At 35.4% G+C, this 19,451-nt stretch overlaps 1 protein-coding gene across 2 annotated transcripts in view; it reads right to left on the bottom strand.

The window, feature by feature from the left end:
* TFCP2L1 (transcription factor CP2 like 1) overlaps positions 1 to 19,451 on the bottom strand; it is a 50,145-nt gene that overhangs the window by 7,424 nt on the left and 23,270 nt on the right. For both annotated transcript variants that reach the window (XM_074301781.1, XM_074301780.1), the window contains 10 exons: positions 17,650 to 17,726; positions 16,980 to 17,085; positions 15,622 to 15,728; positions 14,632 to 14,784; positions 9,771 to 9,881; positions 7,509 to 7,600; positions 5,671 to 5,719; positions 5,482 to 5,575; positions 4,116 to 4,206; positions 3,349 to 3,449 (listed from right to left, as the gene is read on the bottom strand). In XM_074301781.1, the coding sequence (XP_074157882.1) occupies positions 3,349 to 3,449; positions 4,116 to 4,206; positions 5,482 to 5,575; positions 5,671 to 5,719; positions 7,509 to 7,600; positions 9,771 to 9,881; positions 14,632 to 14,784; positions 15,622 to 15,728; positions 16,980 to 17,085; positions 17,650 to 17,726 (981 nt within the window). The remainder of the gene's footprint in view (positions 1 to 3,348; positions 3,450 to 4,115; positions 4,207 to 5,481; positions 5,576 to 5,670; positions 5,720 to 7,508; positions 7,601 to 9,770; positions 9,882 to 14,631; positions 14,785 to 15,621; positions 15,729 to 16,979; positions 17,086 to 17,649; positions 17,727 to 19,451) is intronic.

The raw sequence follows: 19,451 nt of genomic DNA, 5'->3' as shown, positions 1-19,451 counted from the left end.
TAAAGTCTTAAGAACATCAAGCAATGTAATAATCAATCACAGCTTCAGGGAACTAATGCCAAAAACAAGTTCCTCATCTCCTGATTGAGAGAGGCTAAGCTTCAAGCTGCAGAAGGAGGTATACGTTTTCAGCTATGACAAATGTATGGGTTTGTTTTGTCAGATCATGCTTATTCATTATGAAGGCTCTTTTTTTTCTTTTTTCAATGGAGGGAGGGGGTGAAGAAGAAAAGCAAGAGTATTATCAAAAACTGAAAAATAATAAGTCAATGAAGCATTTAAAAGAGAATCCATATAAGATTAGAAGTAAATTCAGACAGAAAGAAACACAAACAAGATAGCTTTGACATAAACAGGGTGACTTTATATATCTTATATATGAATCTCTATTATGTATAACTATCTTACATATGATAGTTATACATAATAGAGATTCATAGTTCCATATACAATCATTTTTTTCTGTTCTACTTTGCTCATGGGAGAGGGCGATAGGTGCAAAATAATAATAAAACCAATTTAAAAGAATGTTCTCTGTCAAAAACATAAACCACATCCTCACATACTCCCAAAGGATGGTCCTCCAAATTACTTCTTATAGTAGAATATGGTTATAATGAGTACATTATTAGCCATAATACATGAAAGAGTCACTGCAAATCCTCTATCACAAATTAGCAAAATAATCCATAGGAATAAGGGAGAAGACATTATGAGTTTTCCTATCATGCTTCTAGATCATTTTATATTTTATTTAATGGATAATTTGGAAATGTATATGGGGGGGGGGGGAGCGAAGTCAAAGCAATCATAAGACAAATAATGTTTGATGACCAAACAAAAGTACTGGAAGAGTTCAGTTTACCTGTTCCTTTCTTATACTCCTCCCCCGCAATGCAAACAACACTCAAGCAGGTACTTTAGGTTATAAAGAATAAGAACTGCATGGTTTATTACAACAGCTGGATTCTAATTAAAAAAGCATTTACTCTGGGTCATTCAAGGAGATGTGAAAGTTGCTTGGTTATACGGAGTCCTCCTTTAATGAATAACTTGAGTCAGGAAGATTCTATTTCAAATCCTCTACATTTAATAGCAGTGTATGAGATTCTAAGCAAGTCACTTAACCATTCTCAGCCACAGTTTCTCTCATACAGACACTCTTTCATAGGACTGCTTGTGACAGTCAAATGAAATAATATATGTAAAGGCTTTTGCAATTTAAAAGCACTATAGAAATTCTAGCTAACATATAAATAATAGGCATTGATACTCTCTCATCATTTATACTTACCAAAAAAACTATGTTAAAAGAGGGACTTCTCAGAGGCAAAAAAGTAGGTATGATACATATTAAAAAAGAGCATCAATAAAACATTTTTAAATGAAAAAAAAAAAAAAGGCAAAGTGCATTCTAAAAAAGGCACCTCTCGGGTAAGAATTTTTCTTTGACCATTCATTAACATGATAGGCAATTACTCTTTTTATGGAGACTAAATTTCCCTATTTCACCCAATCCCATAGTTGACTAGCAGGGAAGCATTCTTTTCAATCTGGCCTAGTTCCTCTCTCTTTCTGTAACCTGGAGCCCTCTTTTCCCAGGAACTCACTATATTGTTGTCAAAATTAGTGCAGATCTTCAACTGGCTTTAACCCTACTATTGTTGAAATCTGCCAGATTCCATAGGTCCACCAGCCTTAGCAGCAGAGACTATATTCAGAAACCACCCTACTCTATAGAAGATTACTTTTCTCTCTTTCTAAAGAAAATTCTTTCCAGCTCCATTTTTTAGATTCTAACAAATGAAATGAGAATATAAAAAGATTATTGGGGTTAAAAAAAATACTTGAGTATAGAGTACATGAAAAATTTGACAACAAACATTTCTGAATGTTTGTTGCTCTGAAGGTATAGATGTGAAAGGCCAGTCAACCTCTAGGACTCTAGAAATAGTTAATGTACTATAACCATAACGGCTAAGGGCTATAAAGTTACTTGAATTTCAACCATATTATTTCAACAAGGAAGGCACATAAACTGAAGCAAACAACTGGTTTTCCAATATTTAACTACTCTTCAAACTGTAGTAATCTAGGGCTTCTAATCTACATCTGGCTTAGCTGTAAGGTTCCTGTATTTATTAGGACTACCTGTCTTTACTCAATGAACTTGGAAGAAAAAGAAAATCTTTTTTCTTGATACCTTACTCAACACCAATGACTATAAGAACTCAAAGAAAGTCTATCAAGTAAAAATCTTGGGACAAAAAATGTACAAGAGCCTTAAAGCCAGGTTCATATGATTGCCTTATAGTTGAAGTCATGTGATAATATATCCTTTGGCACATTTCAGAAATCTACCCTTCCTTTAACTTCATAAATGTGTTCCAAGAAGAATATGTTTTAATCTGAATTCCACTTTATGAAAAATGGAGACATGTAAACATTCCAGTGTACTTCTTTAAGGATTAACACTCATATTTCTGTCTCTTTTTCTTAAATCCAGTTGTAATTTCCAAGTCAAAGACAAATAAATAACTTATCATTTATGGGGTGCAGAAATAGGGTCCCTAACTGGAAAGAGCCACTTTGGGGATTCTATCGATTGGAATAAAGGAGCTGAGTATTACAGTTGCTCATACTTTTTTTAAAAAATCAAATCATTGTGAATTATGTGTTCCCAAGATCCCCTACAAATCTACACCTAATCTCCCTTTACCTTTGCCACTGTTTTAGTGGGAAGAAAAAATGAAGTTCACTTAAAATGAATCAATAAAAGGTAAATCCATAGATTTTTGTCAGATTCAAGGGAGATAATTTCTTTGTTTCCAGGAAAATAGCAATTAAGAATAATTTTTTTCATGAGTTTTTTTAAAAGCTTCTTCATTGATTAGAACATAGTAATGGACCACAAATTCTTCATATTTTATAGTGGAATGAGCAATGACCTGAGGCTAAGGAAATGTGACCTTGGGCATATTATAATGACTTCTAAGGGGCTGGAGTTTCCTCATCTGTAAAATAGTAGAAGTCTCTGAAGGGCCATTCTGGCTTTAACAATCTAATACCACGTAAAACTACATTTAATAAGACTTTCTATCATATAACCTTCTTTAAGTATTAAGGAAGAAAAAGAGAGAAAATCCTCAGGGAGATCACTTTTTTGCCCCAGTAATAGATTTCCTTCTTCAGAATACTACATCAAAGAATCATTCTGTCTGTGCTTATTTATCTCATTATGCCATCTATATTTGCCACATAGTTCACAAACTGCTTCTTGTCTAAAGAGATAAGGATGATGAATGAGCATCTCTAGTCAAACTGGTTAGCTACTCTAGACCAACTCACCACACAAATTGCTGTCACCACCATCTCTCTTCTGTTGAAGATGAGACCTGTTCTGCTCCAATTCCTGGCACACATAGATGGTCATCTTTGGCCTTACATTTCTAGCAGCAAAACAAAACAAAACCAAAAAACCAGTAACAAATGTAGGTTCTTAAATGGGATGGTAGTTAGTTAATTTAATTCTCTGTTCCCACAGAGGGCAGAACAAGAAGAAGAAGTATAAGAATGTCCTGTGGAAGATCAAGAGGAAAGAAAGACAGCTCTGAATTTTAAACCCTAAATAGTAGAAGGAAACTGGAAAACTATCTGGGAAATTAGTAATCGAAGACATACCACATTTCTGGGATGTCTACCTTGCTTTATATATCCCATGAATGGGACAACTATCCAGTTTCCTAATTAGATTGGATATACCTAAATATACCTATAGATGCACAAGTCCCAAATTGGAGCAGAAAAGCAACTTTAAAGTGGAAACAGAGGGGAGTTAAAGAGCTTCTTTTAAGGACTAGTAATTCAATAAGATACATTTGCCCTCTAGGTTACCAGCCCTTAAAGCTGCCCTGGAGTAAAAGAGGAGCCCAGAGACAATGACATCTGACAAATAATGCTTGAGCAACTGGGTAAAAAATAGTCTACAGCAGCAAAAAGGTAAGGCAAATCTGGACCAAAGAAATAGTCCATATAAGTATCAGTTCTGCCTTGGGACTTTCCAGTCTGAAACAAACCAAGTTTCCTGTTTTGTACACAAACGTTTTTGTACACACCTGCCTTTGATAGCATTGAAAAGCCGAATCCCATCAGCAGGGCCACAGATCTGGACAAAATCTTCTTTGGACATTTTTAGTAAGTCAGCACCTAGACATTAAAAAACAGGCACCCACAAGTTATGGAAAACAAAAACTAGGAAGAAGACGTAAGTCTTTATAGAGCCAACCCATTTTTTCTAATGCCATGGAGAGCAGAATTCAACTGAAAAAATTAGTGTCTGATCCAATCTAATTGAGTTGACATGAGTATCTATATGTAACACAATTGAAGAATATTGCAAAGAAATTTTCTAAATGTTGCTTTTACCACCAAGACTTTATTTAGAATCTTTGAAGCAAGAAAAGAAAAAAAAAGACAGAGGAAGGGAAAAGTTTACAAGGAAAAGAATAATTTCAGCATATACAAAAACAACCAAGATGACACCTTGAGAAATATCCAATGGATTAGTTCTATTCTATTCAAAACAGGATTCTGTTTCTAAGGGTGGTGACAGAGTTCCTGGAGAGATCTGAAGAAAGGGATTATGCTCTTTCCTTGTTACCCCTTTATCATTTGCCCATGAATTTATCTAAACTTTCCTTAACCTCTTTATATTTTTAACTCCTATTCTGCAATTAATTCTCTTATAGCTTTAAGTACCTTCAAAAACCCTTGAAGCACTATGTAATTTGCAGTTTGGAATGGAATCTTTTTCTGTTGCTACTGTTAATATTATTGTGCCCTAAGAAATGAAAACTATGAAAATCCAGTGAAATATGGGTATTATTTTATGATACAAAATGAAATAAGCAGAGACAAGAAAATATTATAAGCAATGACTACAATATAAATTTAAAGAACAAAACAAATCAATGATGCTTAAAATATAATGAACAATCTTATCTCCAGAGAACAGATGCAGTAGGTTATATTTCTGGGTTATTCCCAAGCTCTTTGCATGCTGCTTTTAAGCGGGAGTGGTAGCAAGTTTTCCCTTCCTTGGAAGTCTTTTATTTTTTCTTTTATTTTCTTTTGCTGAGGCAAATGGGGTTAAATGATTTGCCTAGAGTCACACAACTAGGAAGTGTTAAGTGTTTAAGGTCAGGTTTGAACTCAGGTCCTAATGATTTCAGGGTTGATGCTCTATCCACTACACCACCTAGCTGTTCCCCCAGAAGTCTTTAAGCAAAAACTGGATTAAGTATTTTCTAGAAAGAGTGTAATAATGGTTCTTTTTGGGATATGGATGAGATTTAGCCACTGAGATTCTTTTCCAGTTCTAAAATGCTATGATTGATATCATAGCATATAATAGATTCTATAAATATAGAAATGATCTACATATTATCAAGGAAAGTATATATAGGGAGTCATTTAACTCACCAGAGAAACTTGAGAAGAGTCTACAGAATGGAGAAAACCTATTGCGGTAAAGCCACTGCTGGGCATCTTGAATAGAAGCGGAAGGAAGGAGGTGCTACATTGCAAAAAGAATAAGAGGTCTTGAAATGAACTGTTCATCAGTGTCCTAAAAGAGAAAAGCAGCACATTAAAATGATCTGAAATACTTACATCATTGCTGATAGGCAGAGGCTCCACTTGGTGAGTTGGAGAACTGTTGCTAAAAAATTTGCATAAGATTAGGAAAAAAAAAAAAAAAGCATTAGGATAAATCCTCACAGTACAGTTTATTAGTAATCTAACTATTGTGCTTTTCTAAGAATTAAGCTATATCTTTCCTATCAGGCACATTGCAACCTTGATAACAGTATTGTTTTTAAGTAGGGCTTACTTTGAATGAAATGTAGCCAAAAGACTTCTTACTCAATTATTTTTTTCCTTTTCTAACTTTTTTGGGGGGTAGGAGGGTGAAATCAAAGAGAACTCATTTTAAGATGAACCATGAGATTCCTGAATTAACTCTTTAATATTTGACAGAAAGGTTCAGGTTAAGTTAAATTCCATTAGCTAATCCCTTCCAGGCCCAGATAATTAAACTGCAGATACCTGAAGCACTGAGATTCTAGTTCTATTTGTTTGGATCTGAACCCATGAAGCTGTTAATAAATGTTCTATTTTTGATTCATTTCCATATGTATGCAGGAAAAATGGCATGTAAATTGAATTTCAGACCATTTAATTCCATATTAACATGACTAGGGATGTCAAAGGACTTTGATCAAGATGAAATTCCCTTCCAATGCAAATAAACTATTCCTAATTTATTCCTCTTTGTGCAGAATTTTATGGATCAAGCTACTGTTGCTTCTTCTTCTTTTTTTAAGAACATTCATATTCAGCAATAGCCTATAGCAAAACTGAGAACTCTACTTTCCAATTTCAGAAAAAGAAAGGAAAATTTGCCAAATGAAGCAAATTGGAAAACTGTGACATTCCTTAGGGAATTCCTTGTCTCAGTGCCAAATGGTACGTCTTCCTCTTGAAAAAGACCAAGTTTGTGGGTCTAACGAGTTTCTCTAGTATAAAACCACTACCTTCTTTCTAAACAGACCCCAATAAAGATCATACAGATTTTACATTTCAGAACATGATATCCTGACACAAATATATGGATATATTTACTTCCTTTACTATAGTTTCTTCTACAAGCAGCCAGCCTATTAAATGAATCTAGGAGAGGCAGAAAAAGTATTGTCATGTGACTTCATATTCCTAGCAACTTGAAAATCAGGGAATCAGAAAACTGAAATTCAACCCAAATACTAGGATAGCAGTTCTTCATTTAAGGATATCATATCTCCAAAGGCCAGGAAAATACATCCCTGAATGGGAATGTTCAGTGAACTACTGGGCATTTTTAGAAATGAATATAATAGGTTCATTCCATTCAATCCAACTTTGTTTTGCCAATGAGAGAATTACTCCAAAGTCACATAGCTAGAGCATAGTAACCCAATGCCAGATGGAAGACTACAACCAGGTCTCCTACCTTTCTTTTAGTCTACATCTCTCTTCCTATTACTTATCATACTCCAACGCCTGCCCCCAGGGTCAGTAAAATGTTAAAATCATTAGTGACAGAAATAGAGATTGGGGTCTATTTTCCCATGGACCTTAATTAATTAATTATATTTATATGCATAACACAAATGATCCAAGCCAATCAATTTCTAGCAGTCTATTTGCTATCCTAAAGTATATTAGGGCTATGTTTTTTCCAAGGTTTCTGATCTTTCTCATCATGCTGGAGGCAGATTCTAAAAACCAAAAAGCAATGTATATTTGCCTCTTTTATTAGCAATTAAATAAGAGTAAATAAAATATTTTGATTCAAAAATTCCCAAATACATCAATGTCCCTACACTTGGGCTACAAAAGAAATAAAGGAAGATGAAGAAATAAACCTATATCTTTCCACATAATTCAAAGAAAGAAATTTCCAGACGTACCCATCTCCCAGGCTGAAGCTGTTTGGAGAACTGTTGTAACTCGGTGATGGGACATTGTTTACTTGGTAAGGAATATCTGGCCATGGAGAACACTGTCAGAACAGAGCAAAGAGCGGCAGTGACCCAAATGTATTTTGGGGCCATTGAAAATGTAGACTTGGTGCCAACACTGTTATCTTCTCCTTTTTTCAAGGGAACATTCAAAACCAAACATGAACAGTGTTCTCTTCTCCATCTCCCTCCCCCCAGAAGTAATGGTAGGAGAGAAGATGCTGAGAAATTCACCTGTCAGATTAAGTACGTCTCTGCTTAAGTATGAAATCTGAAATGCAAACCAAATGCAAAGGATATTTTTTGCTGATTGGGATTACCTTTTTCTTTTCTTTTAGGTAGTCCCATTAGGTTGTTTGATGTCAAATTATAACTATTATTAAAAAGGTGTCTTGAAATATCACTCTCATGTGCATGACCAAGAAAGTGATCTCAAGTTATATGGAGGTAGATGAAAAATGCATTGCACTGTAGTGAATACTATAGAAATGGAACCCAAGAGACAACTACCCTCAATTCAAATCCACAAATATTTAAGAAATTACTGAATGCATATGGTTTCCTAGGCACCTATGTGAGTATTTAACTCTCCCCTGAAAGAGCATATCATCACATTGAGATAATATTAATTGACACAGGAGTCTCCTAAACTCATGAGAAAGCATAAAGATTTGGCTTATTAGAATAAAAATACTACAGTTCTGATATCTATTCCTTTTCTTCCTTGTAACAGTGTTTCCTTGTAGAGAATCAATTTGTAGCATTCCTTAAGATTTACTCTAACCCTCTAAACAATGGAGTTGGTAAATATTTAACTTCACAACCAATGCAGGTTGGAATTTGATGGTGCCTCATTCTACAATTTGCAAAGGCAAGAGGAAGCCTAAGAAGAAGACTATGCTTTCTTTCACGTTTGTGTTTTACAATAGGACTTCCTACCTCAATTACTGTCGAGGTAAGGGTTCCACACATAACAAATGAAAATTGGGATTGGGCTTGCCCAAACAATAGAAATCACTTTTTGTAAATGTTTATTGACTGACTTGAATAACTGATAATCCTTAATGACAACTATTCTTGGGGCTCTTAGAATAGTCTACTTTGTACTGTTAGTTGTTTGAGTATATACTACCTTCTTTGATTTCTTAAGATCCCTGAGGACAGGAGCCATGTTTTGCACTGGCACTAGTAGTGCACAGTGAGCAGTCTTGGACAGATGTTGCTGTTGTTCAGTCATTTTTCAGTCATGTCTGACTCTCTGGCCCCATGTGGGGTTGTCTTAGCAGAGATACTAGAGTGGTTTGCCATTTCCTTTCCCAGCTCATTTTGCAGATGAGGAAACTGAGGCAAACAGGGTTAAGTGACTTGTCCAGGGTTATCATCAAGCTTCTGAGACATTGTCCTAACACAACATCCTGATCCTTCTAGCTCATTATTTCATTCTGGGCTTTTATTCTTTTCCTCCTTATCTAGTTATTTAAATCCCACCTATCACAGAAAGAAGGCCAAATTGAAGCCCTATCTCTTAAATAAAGCCTTCTAGTTTATGTTGATCTGATTGTCTAAATTCTAAAGACTAGAGGGAAAATCCTAAAATCTTGAAGAATTAGAAAGGAATCTCAGAAATTATCTTGTCCAAATGATACTGATTTTGATACACTATCCCATCAGCATTTCATGTCCTTTGGTTAGCTATGAGTTTCATATCTCCCAACCAAAAGTTGGGAGAGGATTCTCATGTATCTCTTGTAACCTAACCTTTATAACATTTAACACAGTGAAAAGCACATGGTAATTATTCAAGAAATGTCTGTTACTGAAGATTAAGATGTATGTTGGTGATAGAGCAGAGAAAAACCAAAGGAACAGACAGAATAGGAGATAACTATGATTCATAAAAGTAAAAGCTAGTAGTTGAGACAGTAAGAAGGTTTGAAAAACATTCCTGACTTTAGAGAGTGGCAAGAAGGATGCAATAAGATGCAAAATGGATCCTAGTCACTAAACATGAAAAATCACCTTCCTTCTAGTTATTTGTATTTAAGACTCATTGGAGAATAAGTTACTATTTAACCTTAATGTGGTTTTTTGTTGTTGGTTTATTTCATATTTGCTCCAATACCAAAAGGGCATTTTCACAAGAATCTAAAACCAGCTAAAACTCCACACTTATGTCCTAAAGGCATTCAGGAGGATAGATGGTTTCCTAACCTCTGTGAGGATTGTAGTTTCATAAGATGGCTGGTACTTCTCCTTCTCCTGTGCAGTTCTCTTCTCCATTTTCTCCCTATCTGTCTTCTGTTTTCGATCTGCTCCCTTTGGCTGCAAATGTAGAGCAACAAGTTTATTTAGCCAAGACAAGTAAAACCTGGCTAACTCAAATTCAGATTGTCTCCTTGACATCTATCAACCACCCTTCTCCCAATCTCTCCTTTTTACAGTGATCTTCGAAGATCCTAATCAATTAAAGAAAGAAATTTGGGAAGCAATCCTACAAATAGTCTCCTTTGGAAAAATAATTATAACTGGTAATGTTGTTATTTAATTCCCCATAGAGAACAAAGCCTGATAGAAGAGTTCAGGTGGCTATTGGCCAGTTTTTATTATTTTTATTATTACAAGGCTATAATTTGCAAAAACAAAACAATCCTCTCTCAAAAAAAAAAAAAGCCTTTGGGAATAGGTATATAGGTATATATTATCTCCTTTTGCACTCCCACTAACATCTATCATAAATACTCCTCAGCTGAAATCATTCATTGACTTGTAACAATCATCCATATTGCTGACTTGTACAGTGATTGGATTTCTTCTTCTTCTTTTTTTTTTGTTGTTTTTTTTTTTTTGTGCTGAGGCACTTTGGGTTAGGTGACTTCCCCAGAGTCACACAGCCAGGAAGTGTTAAGTGTCTAAGACTAGATTTGAACTCAGGTCCTCCTGACTTCAGGGCTGGTGCTCTATCCGCTGTGCCATCTAGCTGCCCATGTGATTGGATTTCTTATGTATATATGTTTGCTTGTCTCTCTCCAAATAGATTTGAAGTTCTTTGTGGACTACACACATAATGAAGCAACCCTCAGATAATTCATTTTGTACTCAATTTTCTCCTAGCTTAACTCTGTAGAAGAGACAAGCTGAAGGGAATTTCATTATTGGGAATTCAAGCTTGTGCTTCTGCTCTGGTTGACAAATCTAAATCTTGCCTAAATCCCTCAGATCCATCTTTGCCTTTAGAGAAGCAGCATTGATCATTCCAGAGGAGACTATATTTCTTATGATAATCTAATTTATTTAATGATAAAAAGTCATAGCTAAATTTGATTTTAGTTGTTCACTACCCTCATACTGATCCAAAAGTAACTCAAGGGAGATCAGTCTCAGAGACATGTAGACATTCACTCAGTGTCCTACTCTTAGGGCCAGCAAAAGTAAAAAAGGGAAAAGAATTTAGATGCCAGATGAATAGAATGTGAGAACCAGTTTCAGTTGCAATAGATAAACCCAAGAAAGACAATCCTCCTGGATAAGCCAAGTGCATCTCAAAGGAAAAGGACTTTCAAGGTGAAAACCAAAACTGAGCACAGGCTCAGATGCTGAGAAGACCATGTAAGGCACCTGGAATCCTTTCCTAGCATGCCATTATTTATCACCCTTGTCCTTAGTTACTCAGTGTAGTACAAAGGGAGGAGCTCCTACTCATTCCCTAAGTCACAGTTGCATAACAATAAGTGTTAAATTCAGAGATAGAAACTACTCCAGTAAATCAACTAGTTAGTTTAGAATAACTCCTGCAGAGGACAGGTCTTAAAAAAAAAAAAAAAAAAAAAAAAAAAGAGAGAACTTTGGCTCTTTCTAGCCATTCCACTTATTTTAAAAGAGCTTCCCCTACAATTCTCTGGCAACGGCCTTAGGTAGGATATTCAAGAGTTGCAAAAATAATAAATTACAATTTTACTCAAATTTTCTTGCTCCCTATTCCACACTCATTTAAATGCTTTATTTATATGAAGGACAAATGGTAAATCAAGTTAAAAAAATATATATCTCCTTGGACATTTTGTGAAGCCAGTTTTGGAAATTTTAAGATCCTGTCTAACTCCAACAGAAAAAGAATGACTAGGAGCCAAAGGCTTGAGTTCTTTTTCTAGCTCCTTCACTAGCATATCTTTGTTATTGGAAGAAAATCATTTAATCTCTCTGGAATTTGTTCCCTTTTTATAAAATAGAGGGGTTCTAAAGTACCTTCCAGCTATAAGACACAATGGTTCAATAGAATCATTTAACAATCACTGCATGGTGGTTTCATGAACATATCCTTGCTTCTCTTGATTTCCTAACCTTTCTTTTCACTCTTCTTTGCCATTTTCTAATCTAAAAATGAAGAATAGAGTTTGTAGTGATTGTGATGGGGGAAAAAAAGTAAAAAACAGCTTACATGTATATATGCTTATGTACATACAAAAGATAATCAGAGTTAGAGATGGAGATAGTTTGACATCTAGATAACTGTATAACTGGACCCAATTCTACAAGACCCAATCCCTATGTTACCTATCCTGATGTGTACTGGCAAGTTTACAGATGAAAAAAGCTGGAAAATATTGCTTAGAAGCTTTCTTAATAAAACAGTACTGTATTGGAATGGAAAATGGGTCATCTTCCTTGATGGCCTTTTTTACTTTTTTACTATCTTAACCGTAAGGAAGTTTGTCTTTAAGACCAGTCAAAATGTCTCACTGTAATTTACTTCTATCTGGTAAAAAGACAGATATATATTTAAGATCTTTCTTCTAACATCCCTTAAAAAAAATTCCAGATCATTTAAGTCCCCTTTAGTTTTCTTAACTATAAAACTTTTCCTTTCCTTCTTCTAGACCTTATCATCAACAACAAACATTTACTAGATCCTAGAAGCCACTGGGACACAGTGTCAGGAATATAGTATATGGTCCCTGTTCTTAACAGGATTGTAATCCATAAACCATTCTTTTTTTCCTCCTACAAAAGATATCCCCCTCAACTTTGTCCATATCCTTCCATGTAATACAATGAATAAGACTGTGGGCCTCAGAACAAGGAAGGTTTGGAATCTAGGTAATTAGTGATAAGAGTTTTGGAATTGGAGTAAGGAAAACCTGAGTTCTAATCTAGCCTCGGGACACTAGCTATATGACAAATCACTCAACCATTTTTTGCTTTAGTTTGCTCCTTTGTAAAATGATGATAATAACAATCTGATCTTTGTAAGAGTTAAATGAGGTACTATTTGTAAAATGCTTTACAAACTTTAAAGCATTATCTAAATGCTGTCCATTATCATTACCTCTGATACTGGCTGCAAGACCCTGAGCAAGTACATCATTTAACTTCCTGCTGTTCCAGGCAATTCTCTATGACTTAAGTTACAAAAAAGGTGACAATCCTCATTGGTAGAAGGAATTTCCTCATCTGAGGATTCCCTATATCAGTGAAATCAGATTTAGTCCATATCCTTTCATGATATTAATGAGATAAAAAATTGATCCAGTAGTCTAATAAGCCCGACCAAAAGGATTAACTTTTAAATCTCAAAATATAGTCCTATTTAATTATTTTAAATTGTTCCAGATTCATACAAGTTTGGGAGAGTAGGAGAAAGAAAATAATTTAGTTCAGTATCTCCAAGGCATATCTAGTTAACCAGGACTAATAAGCCTTCTTTTACTTTGCCTAGAACATGCAACTCACACTTCAGAAATGCAGGAGAAAATGAAGCACTAATTATATTGAGACAAGTGTCATTAGTTTCCTGAGCAACTCTTAAAAATGACCCAACTCTTCCTAAAAGACCCTCTTTTTGGGGACATGATAGTAAACATGTAGATTTTCTATTTCCTCTTAGGAAACATATGGCCAGAAAAAGAAATGATACATGCAAAGGAGCAAAAGAAGGGAAGAGTGGCTTCTTTTCCCAAAACTGGATGGAAAAAGAAAGCTATTAAATACATTCATCTTGCATGCTTCGGGTCCTACTTCATAGAACTAGAATATGAGTTGAAAGGTACCTCAAAATTCACCTGGGTGAAGTTCCTGCTTAAAAATATGAATCTCCATCATTTAATTCAATTCACTTCAAAAGGATTTATTAATGCCTACCATGTGTGAGACACTGTGATAGGATCTCAGAATACTAAGACAAAAATGAAATATCCTTTGCCCTCAAGGAATTTACACTCTATTGGAAAGAAATAATATATTCACAAAATATAAGGAAGCTAGGGATTGTCCAATTGTTTGCTCATGACATGATACAAGGAGACATTCTATTTGGAGACAGCTCTGTTCTTCCTTGCTATTCATCAGATCATAGCATTGTAGTTTTATAGCTGAAAGGGATTTTAAGGAGCCACTAAATCCCAATCCTCTCATTTTACAGATGTGGCTCCTGCTGAAGCACATAGAAGTTACAAGACTTGGGCAGTGTCACACAGCCATTAAGTGTTTGAGGTAAGATTCACACCCAGTTCTTCCTAACTTCGAGGTTAATACTCTACATGATGCTTCCATTATTGCTGGTCATTGTTCTTCCTCCTCAGATCCCATTACCAAATCTTTTTTTTTAATTTTAACTCCAGCCTAAATAACAACATTTATTCAACAGTCTTTATTTTTAAAAATCATAATTCAAAAACAAAAAAGAACATAAATCCAATACAATTTCACAGGCTCTACAAACTGGAAACAAACCAAGATAGCCCAATTTAAAATTTGTGAGTGAGCACAGAAAAATTGAATTCTGCAGTGCCATTTGGGGAATATTTGGGGATAAAAACTGTAACTTGAAGATTTCTCAATTCTTGTCAAGATAAGCCAAATTTTTTATAGCTTGTAGGTTTTTGCTTCTGAAAGTTATCAAAAAATCTGACTATTCCAGGATAATTGGACCCTATTTCTACCAAGAGATTCCTCTCCCTCCAGTCAGCAAAATCATCGCCATAAAGACTCATATTTACACCCAATAGTAAAATACGAGTGGCATGAAGACTTACAGATTTAAACACAGAGAAGCAAAGAAAAAGAGACTAATTCCCACCTTGAACACTTTGATTTGGCAACTGGCTGAATGTAGATGTTCCGTGTATTCCCCATTCTCATTCTGTTTAAAGGTATCAATCTGCACTCGAAAAGGAACTCCTTTTTCTCCCCCATGCTTCCTGGGGGTGAATTCTGTGCTGATGCAATGTACCTGGAAGAAAAGCAAATAAGTATATGGCAATATAAATGGAAAGATCAAGCTAAATCATATTTCATCATATCATTCAAATAATTGCCTATTCAATCTCTGGTTGGATTCAAAATTCTTCTTCACCTGGTTCCAAGCCAATTTTATCTCCTACTTCTTTCCAACACATACCTTTATGCTCCAGTTAGTTAGTTAGTTAATCTCTTCACTATCTGTGTCGCTCCCTTCCAGAATCTTCTTCATCCTGCCCTATCTAAATTTATACATATCTTGCTTATTCCCATCTTTGAGCATTTTTGCTTATGCTCTTCCTCCAAATGAAATCTCCTCCTCCCTGTCCCCTTTCTCCCTACCTCTTCCCCTTGCCCCAACCTTCTATCCATGTCCTTGTATTTTCCACTCACATGGTCATAGTCCTAGATTCTCAATAAATATAATCCAGTTCAAGTCTTATACGGGGTTCTTCCAATTTTACCAAGTACTGAACACTAAACTGAGTTCTTTTCTCTGAATTTTTATTGTGCTGAGAGTCATCACCAACACCAGTTAAACACTCAATAAGTATATAATTGCTGCATATTAAATCTATCTTACTTAATTACAAACTCTCAAGAGGGCAAAAACCTTCAGGTCCTTCATCATAGAATCATTTCATTTTGTTTATCTCACAGTACCTTGCACAATGATGAGCATATATTAGGTACTCAATTATTACTGATTGAGGGACTAATTTTAGAAAATATTGGAGGAAAAAGTGGGGTTTGTTTTGAGAAGGGAAACAATGCCATATTTGTGTGTGTTATTAGCCCTAAGATAAGAAAAACAAAACATGACCATTACCTGAATGAATGCTGAAGCTCTTTTTGAAGGATCCCACAGAAATTCAACTGCATTTAATTGTGTTGGGCTGGCCCTGGGGTCCAAGATGCCAACAGAGAGGGGGATGTCTATGCAAAATAACAATAACAACTTTTTAAATAGCCTAAGAAACCCACTCAAATCCATTCAGGGAAGTCATGGAAAGATATTAGCCAAGTGATCTTGAACCTGTTCATGCTGTACTCCACCCCAACCACCCAGTAATCTTCTATCAAAATATGACCATCCTTTAAAATATAATGAAATCTTACCTTTTTAATGATATCTTCCTAAACCACATCAATCTACAAGCATTTTTCCTTTTCTGAAAGTCTGTGACAGTATCTGCATCACTCATTTGACCCTGATCATATTTGATTATATCCCCAAATAGAATGTAAAAATTTTAAGGGCATGGTCTATGTAATACTCATCTGTATCCCAACAGTTCCTAGCATAAGGCTATTATATAATTAAGAATTTTTTTTTCCCTGAGGCTGAGGTTAAGTGACTTGCCCAGGGTCACACAGCTAGGAAGTGTTAAGTGTCTGAGACCAGATTTGAACTCCGGTCCTCCTGAATTCAAGGCTGGTGTTCTGTCCACTGCACCACCTAGCTGCCCCTATAATTAAGAATTTTGATTTGACTGATCGGTATCCATAGAAGTAGACATCAAATGATCAAGTATAGCTACTTGGGAAGGAGTCAAAACAGTTTAGACTTCAAGGATACACATTTGTTTTTGTTTTGGTTTGGTTTTTTGTTGTGTTTTGCTTTTTTTAATCATAGAGAAACTTATTTTACACAGGATCAATCTCAAAACATTGCTTTCATTATGTCATACTTCTTTTGACATTCAAGAACAAGCAGGGACTCCCTAGAGTCTGACTCCCCTTCATTCCTTTTATAGCAAGGATATCTGAGTAGTAAAGTGGATAAACTATCAGCCTTGACAACAAATGCACCTCAAAAACTTGCAGGTTGTGTAGCCCTGGGCAAGTTATTTAACCTCCATTAGCCTCGATTTCTATCTATAAAAAGAGGGTAACATATGTCTTTCAGGGATGTTGTAAAGATCAGATGAGATAAAATATATGTATCTTGTGAAGACTACTTATTATTATTATATTAATCTCCTCAAGCTATCTATTTTTTTTAGATTCCCATTTCTATTTGAAATGCCATGCCCTCAATCCTCCCCTCTGTCTTCTGATTACTTAAACCTACCGTAGTTCAATTCATATCCCATTTTCTTAATCATGCCAGGCCACAGTAATTTCATTTTCTTGTAAATTCTTAAGCTACACATTTGAACAAAATCCCAAGTAGGAGAAACCCACCAATATCCAGGATTCTATCCCCAGGTCGACTCCATCTCCAGCCTTCCAGCTGCTGATGCTCTGTGTACTGGAGCCGCCGATCATGGAAAACCACACGAATGATACTCTATGATAAAGAAAGCCCCCAAAGGGAAATTTGTGTCAGGATCACCAAGAGGATTCATCTGTTGGCCCTACCAGAATTTCTTTGCTCTTTATTCTCACTTTCTATAAACTTATCAAGGCCTATTTTACATCTTACTTTCTCCATCAAGCTTTCTCTGACCATTCTAGCCCAAAGTGATTTTTACCCCTTCACTTTCTATAGAATTACTGTATCACTCTATATCCATTTATTATTCAGTTCTTTGTATTGTTAAGTTATATTTTCATCTGTCAATCCTATCATTCTTGCTAGCTCCTCCTTAAAGGCAAGAGACAATTGCTTAAAATTTTTGTGTTGCCTCTGAAGACCCAGCATAAGAGTGACTTGTACATTCCAGTCCCTCAATAATATTTCTTGATTTTCCATTAATTGTGTTCTGAAGGGAAAAAAAGGCACAGATCTACAGGATTAAACTTTCCAGTCTCTCCTATGACAGGTCAACCCAAATCCAGGCTTTCGGAGCTTCAAACTGAAGCCCAAGGTTTCCAGGTACCAAGAAGTAGAAGGGATTCCAGATCTACTTACCTTCACATATTTTGTATTGAGATCCTGAAAATCTCCCAGCTTCCGATTCTCTAGAAGTCGGATTTCATAAGACTGACCTGTAAAAAGTTAATGGCATCTTTTAAGTCTAATTGTAATTCAAATTTCAGGAGGACTTGGAGACATTTTTCCAGGTTATTATGTCAGAAAAGATTCAGTCAGCTTTCTTCCATGGCACAAGCAAATACACTCAATAAACTTGAAATAGTTGTTCCAACATCAGCTTATCTTGCACTATGTACAAAAATTATCAAACAACTTGGTAAAAGAATGGTATGCTCTTAATTATTTCAATATTCTGATCAAAAGTTACCCTGCATATCCAAGTTTCAAAGAATGAGAATTCTATAAACTACACCAAACATTATAATCCTATTGAATAATGTTAATCCTTCTCTGATGATTTAGAATATTCTTCAGTCCATGTAGAGCTCCCAAAATCATGACCAACAGTATTCAATCACAGTCAGGGCCAAGCTTAGAAAACTGCAAATCTAGTCAAGTTTGTCTTTACTCTCCCAGATTCTCCTTTTTCTTTCTCTTTTTCCCCTCTTTGGGCATGCCCTAACCCAACTTCATTTATGTTTCAGTGTAAATCAGAACCCTCTCTCAAATCCTGCATTTAAGTCACATTCCCATTTAAAGGCTAAACACCTTCAACTAGGGACACAAAGTATATTTTAGGGGGAATGATCCCAACTGTCAGAGTACAAGTGGATAGAACCCAGTTAGCCCATAGCCCATAGAGCACCAGTTTCCTGGCGTTAGAAGGAACTGAGTTCATACCCTGACTCTGACCCCAACTAGATAAGTGAACATGGATATTCCTTAATTTCTCTGAGTCTTAACATCCTTAGGATAATACATTCTCAATTAGATAATGCATATAGGGCACATAGTAGATTTAAAATCATTATTATCCAATGATCATAGAGATATGGAGCTAAAAATAATGTTTACAGGGTTTTCTGCTTTCTCAGTTACCCACTTGAACTGTGAGATATCTACTAATGGACATGAAATAAATTAATAGCAATGAAATAAAGAAGTACCAAAAGACATATTTATAGAGATACTAAAAAAAAATCTATTTTTCTTCTATCATTTATAACTAGCAAATGAAGCTGCATACTGCATTATTTAGCAATTAAGGCCCATTATACTGTCTGAAGAGCCACAGAGAAGACAAAAAAACAAGGGAATGACAATGACCCATCCTCTTACAGAAATGCCTACATCAAATACTCATCTTTATTCCACCAAGAAAAATACAATTATCAAAGGGACATTTGTCCCTTAAAGAAATGTGGATTCTAACATATGGTCAGCTAAATTTTAAACATAGCAAGTCAATACTTTAAATGAGAACACAACACTCCCAATGCAATGAAAAAATAAAGAACACACACTAACCAGTTTTTCCAGTTTTCTTCCTTCTTTTACTCCTCTTTTCCTGTTCCCAACCCCCCATTTGAAGAATGCAAAGCAAAGTATTCTATAAGCCAATAAGCAAGTGGTCATTAGCTCAGGTTTACTAGCTCAGCCAGTGTCAGATGAGCCCTGACCCCAGGAATTGCTATGCAAACAGAGCTCTCTTCAAGCAAACACCTCCTGCCCAGAAGAAAATATGGAATCTTTCCAGTTCTGAAGCCAGAAATATCAGGGGTGATAATTTTACAAGAACTGAGTTACTGGATGAAGTGAAAAGGTCTAGTATCAAGACTTTCTCCCAGGTAGTATATCATGAGCAGGTATAATAAATTAGGGTCTTAAACATTCCACAG

The sequence above is a fragment of the Sminthopsis crassicaudata genome, chromosome 3, assembly GCF_048593235.1.
Source record: "Sminthopsis crassicaudata isolate SCR6 chromosome 3, ASM4859323v1, whole genome shotgun sequence".
Classification (NCBI taxonomy): Eukaryota; Metazoa; Chordata; class Mammalia; order Dasyuromorphia; family Dasyuridae; genus Sminthopsis; species Sminthopsis crassicaudata.
Note: the sequence above shows the minus strand (reverse complement) of the source record. Positions and strands in the feature narration are given on the sequence as shown.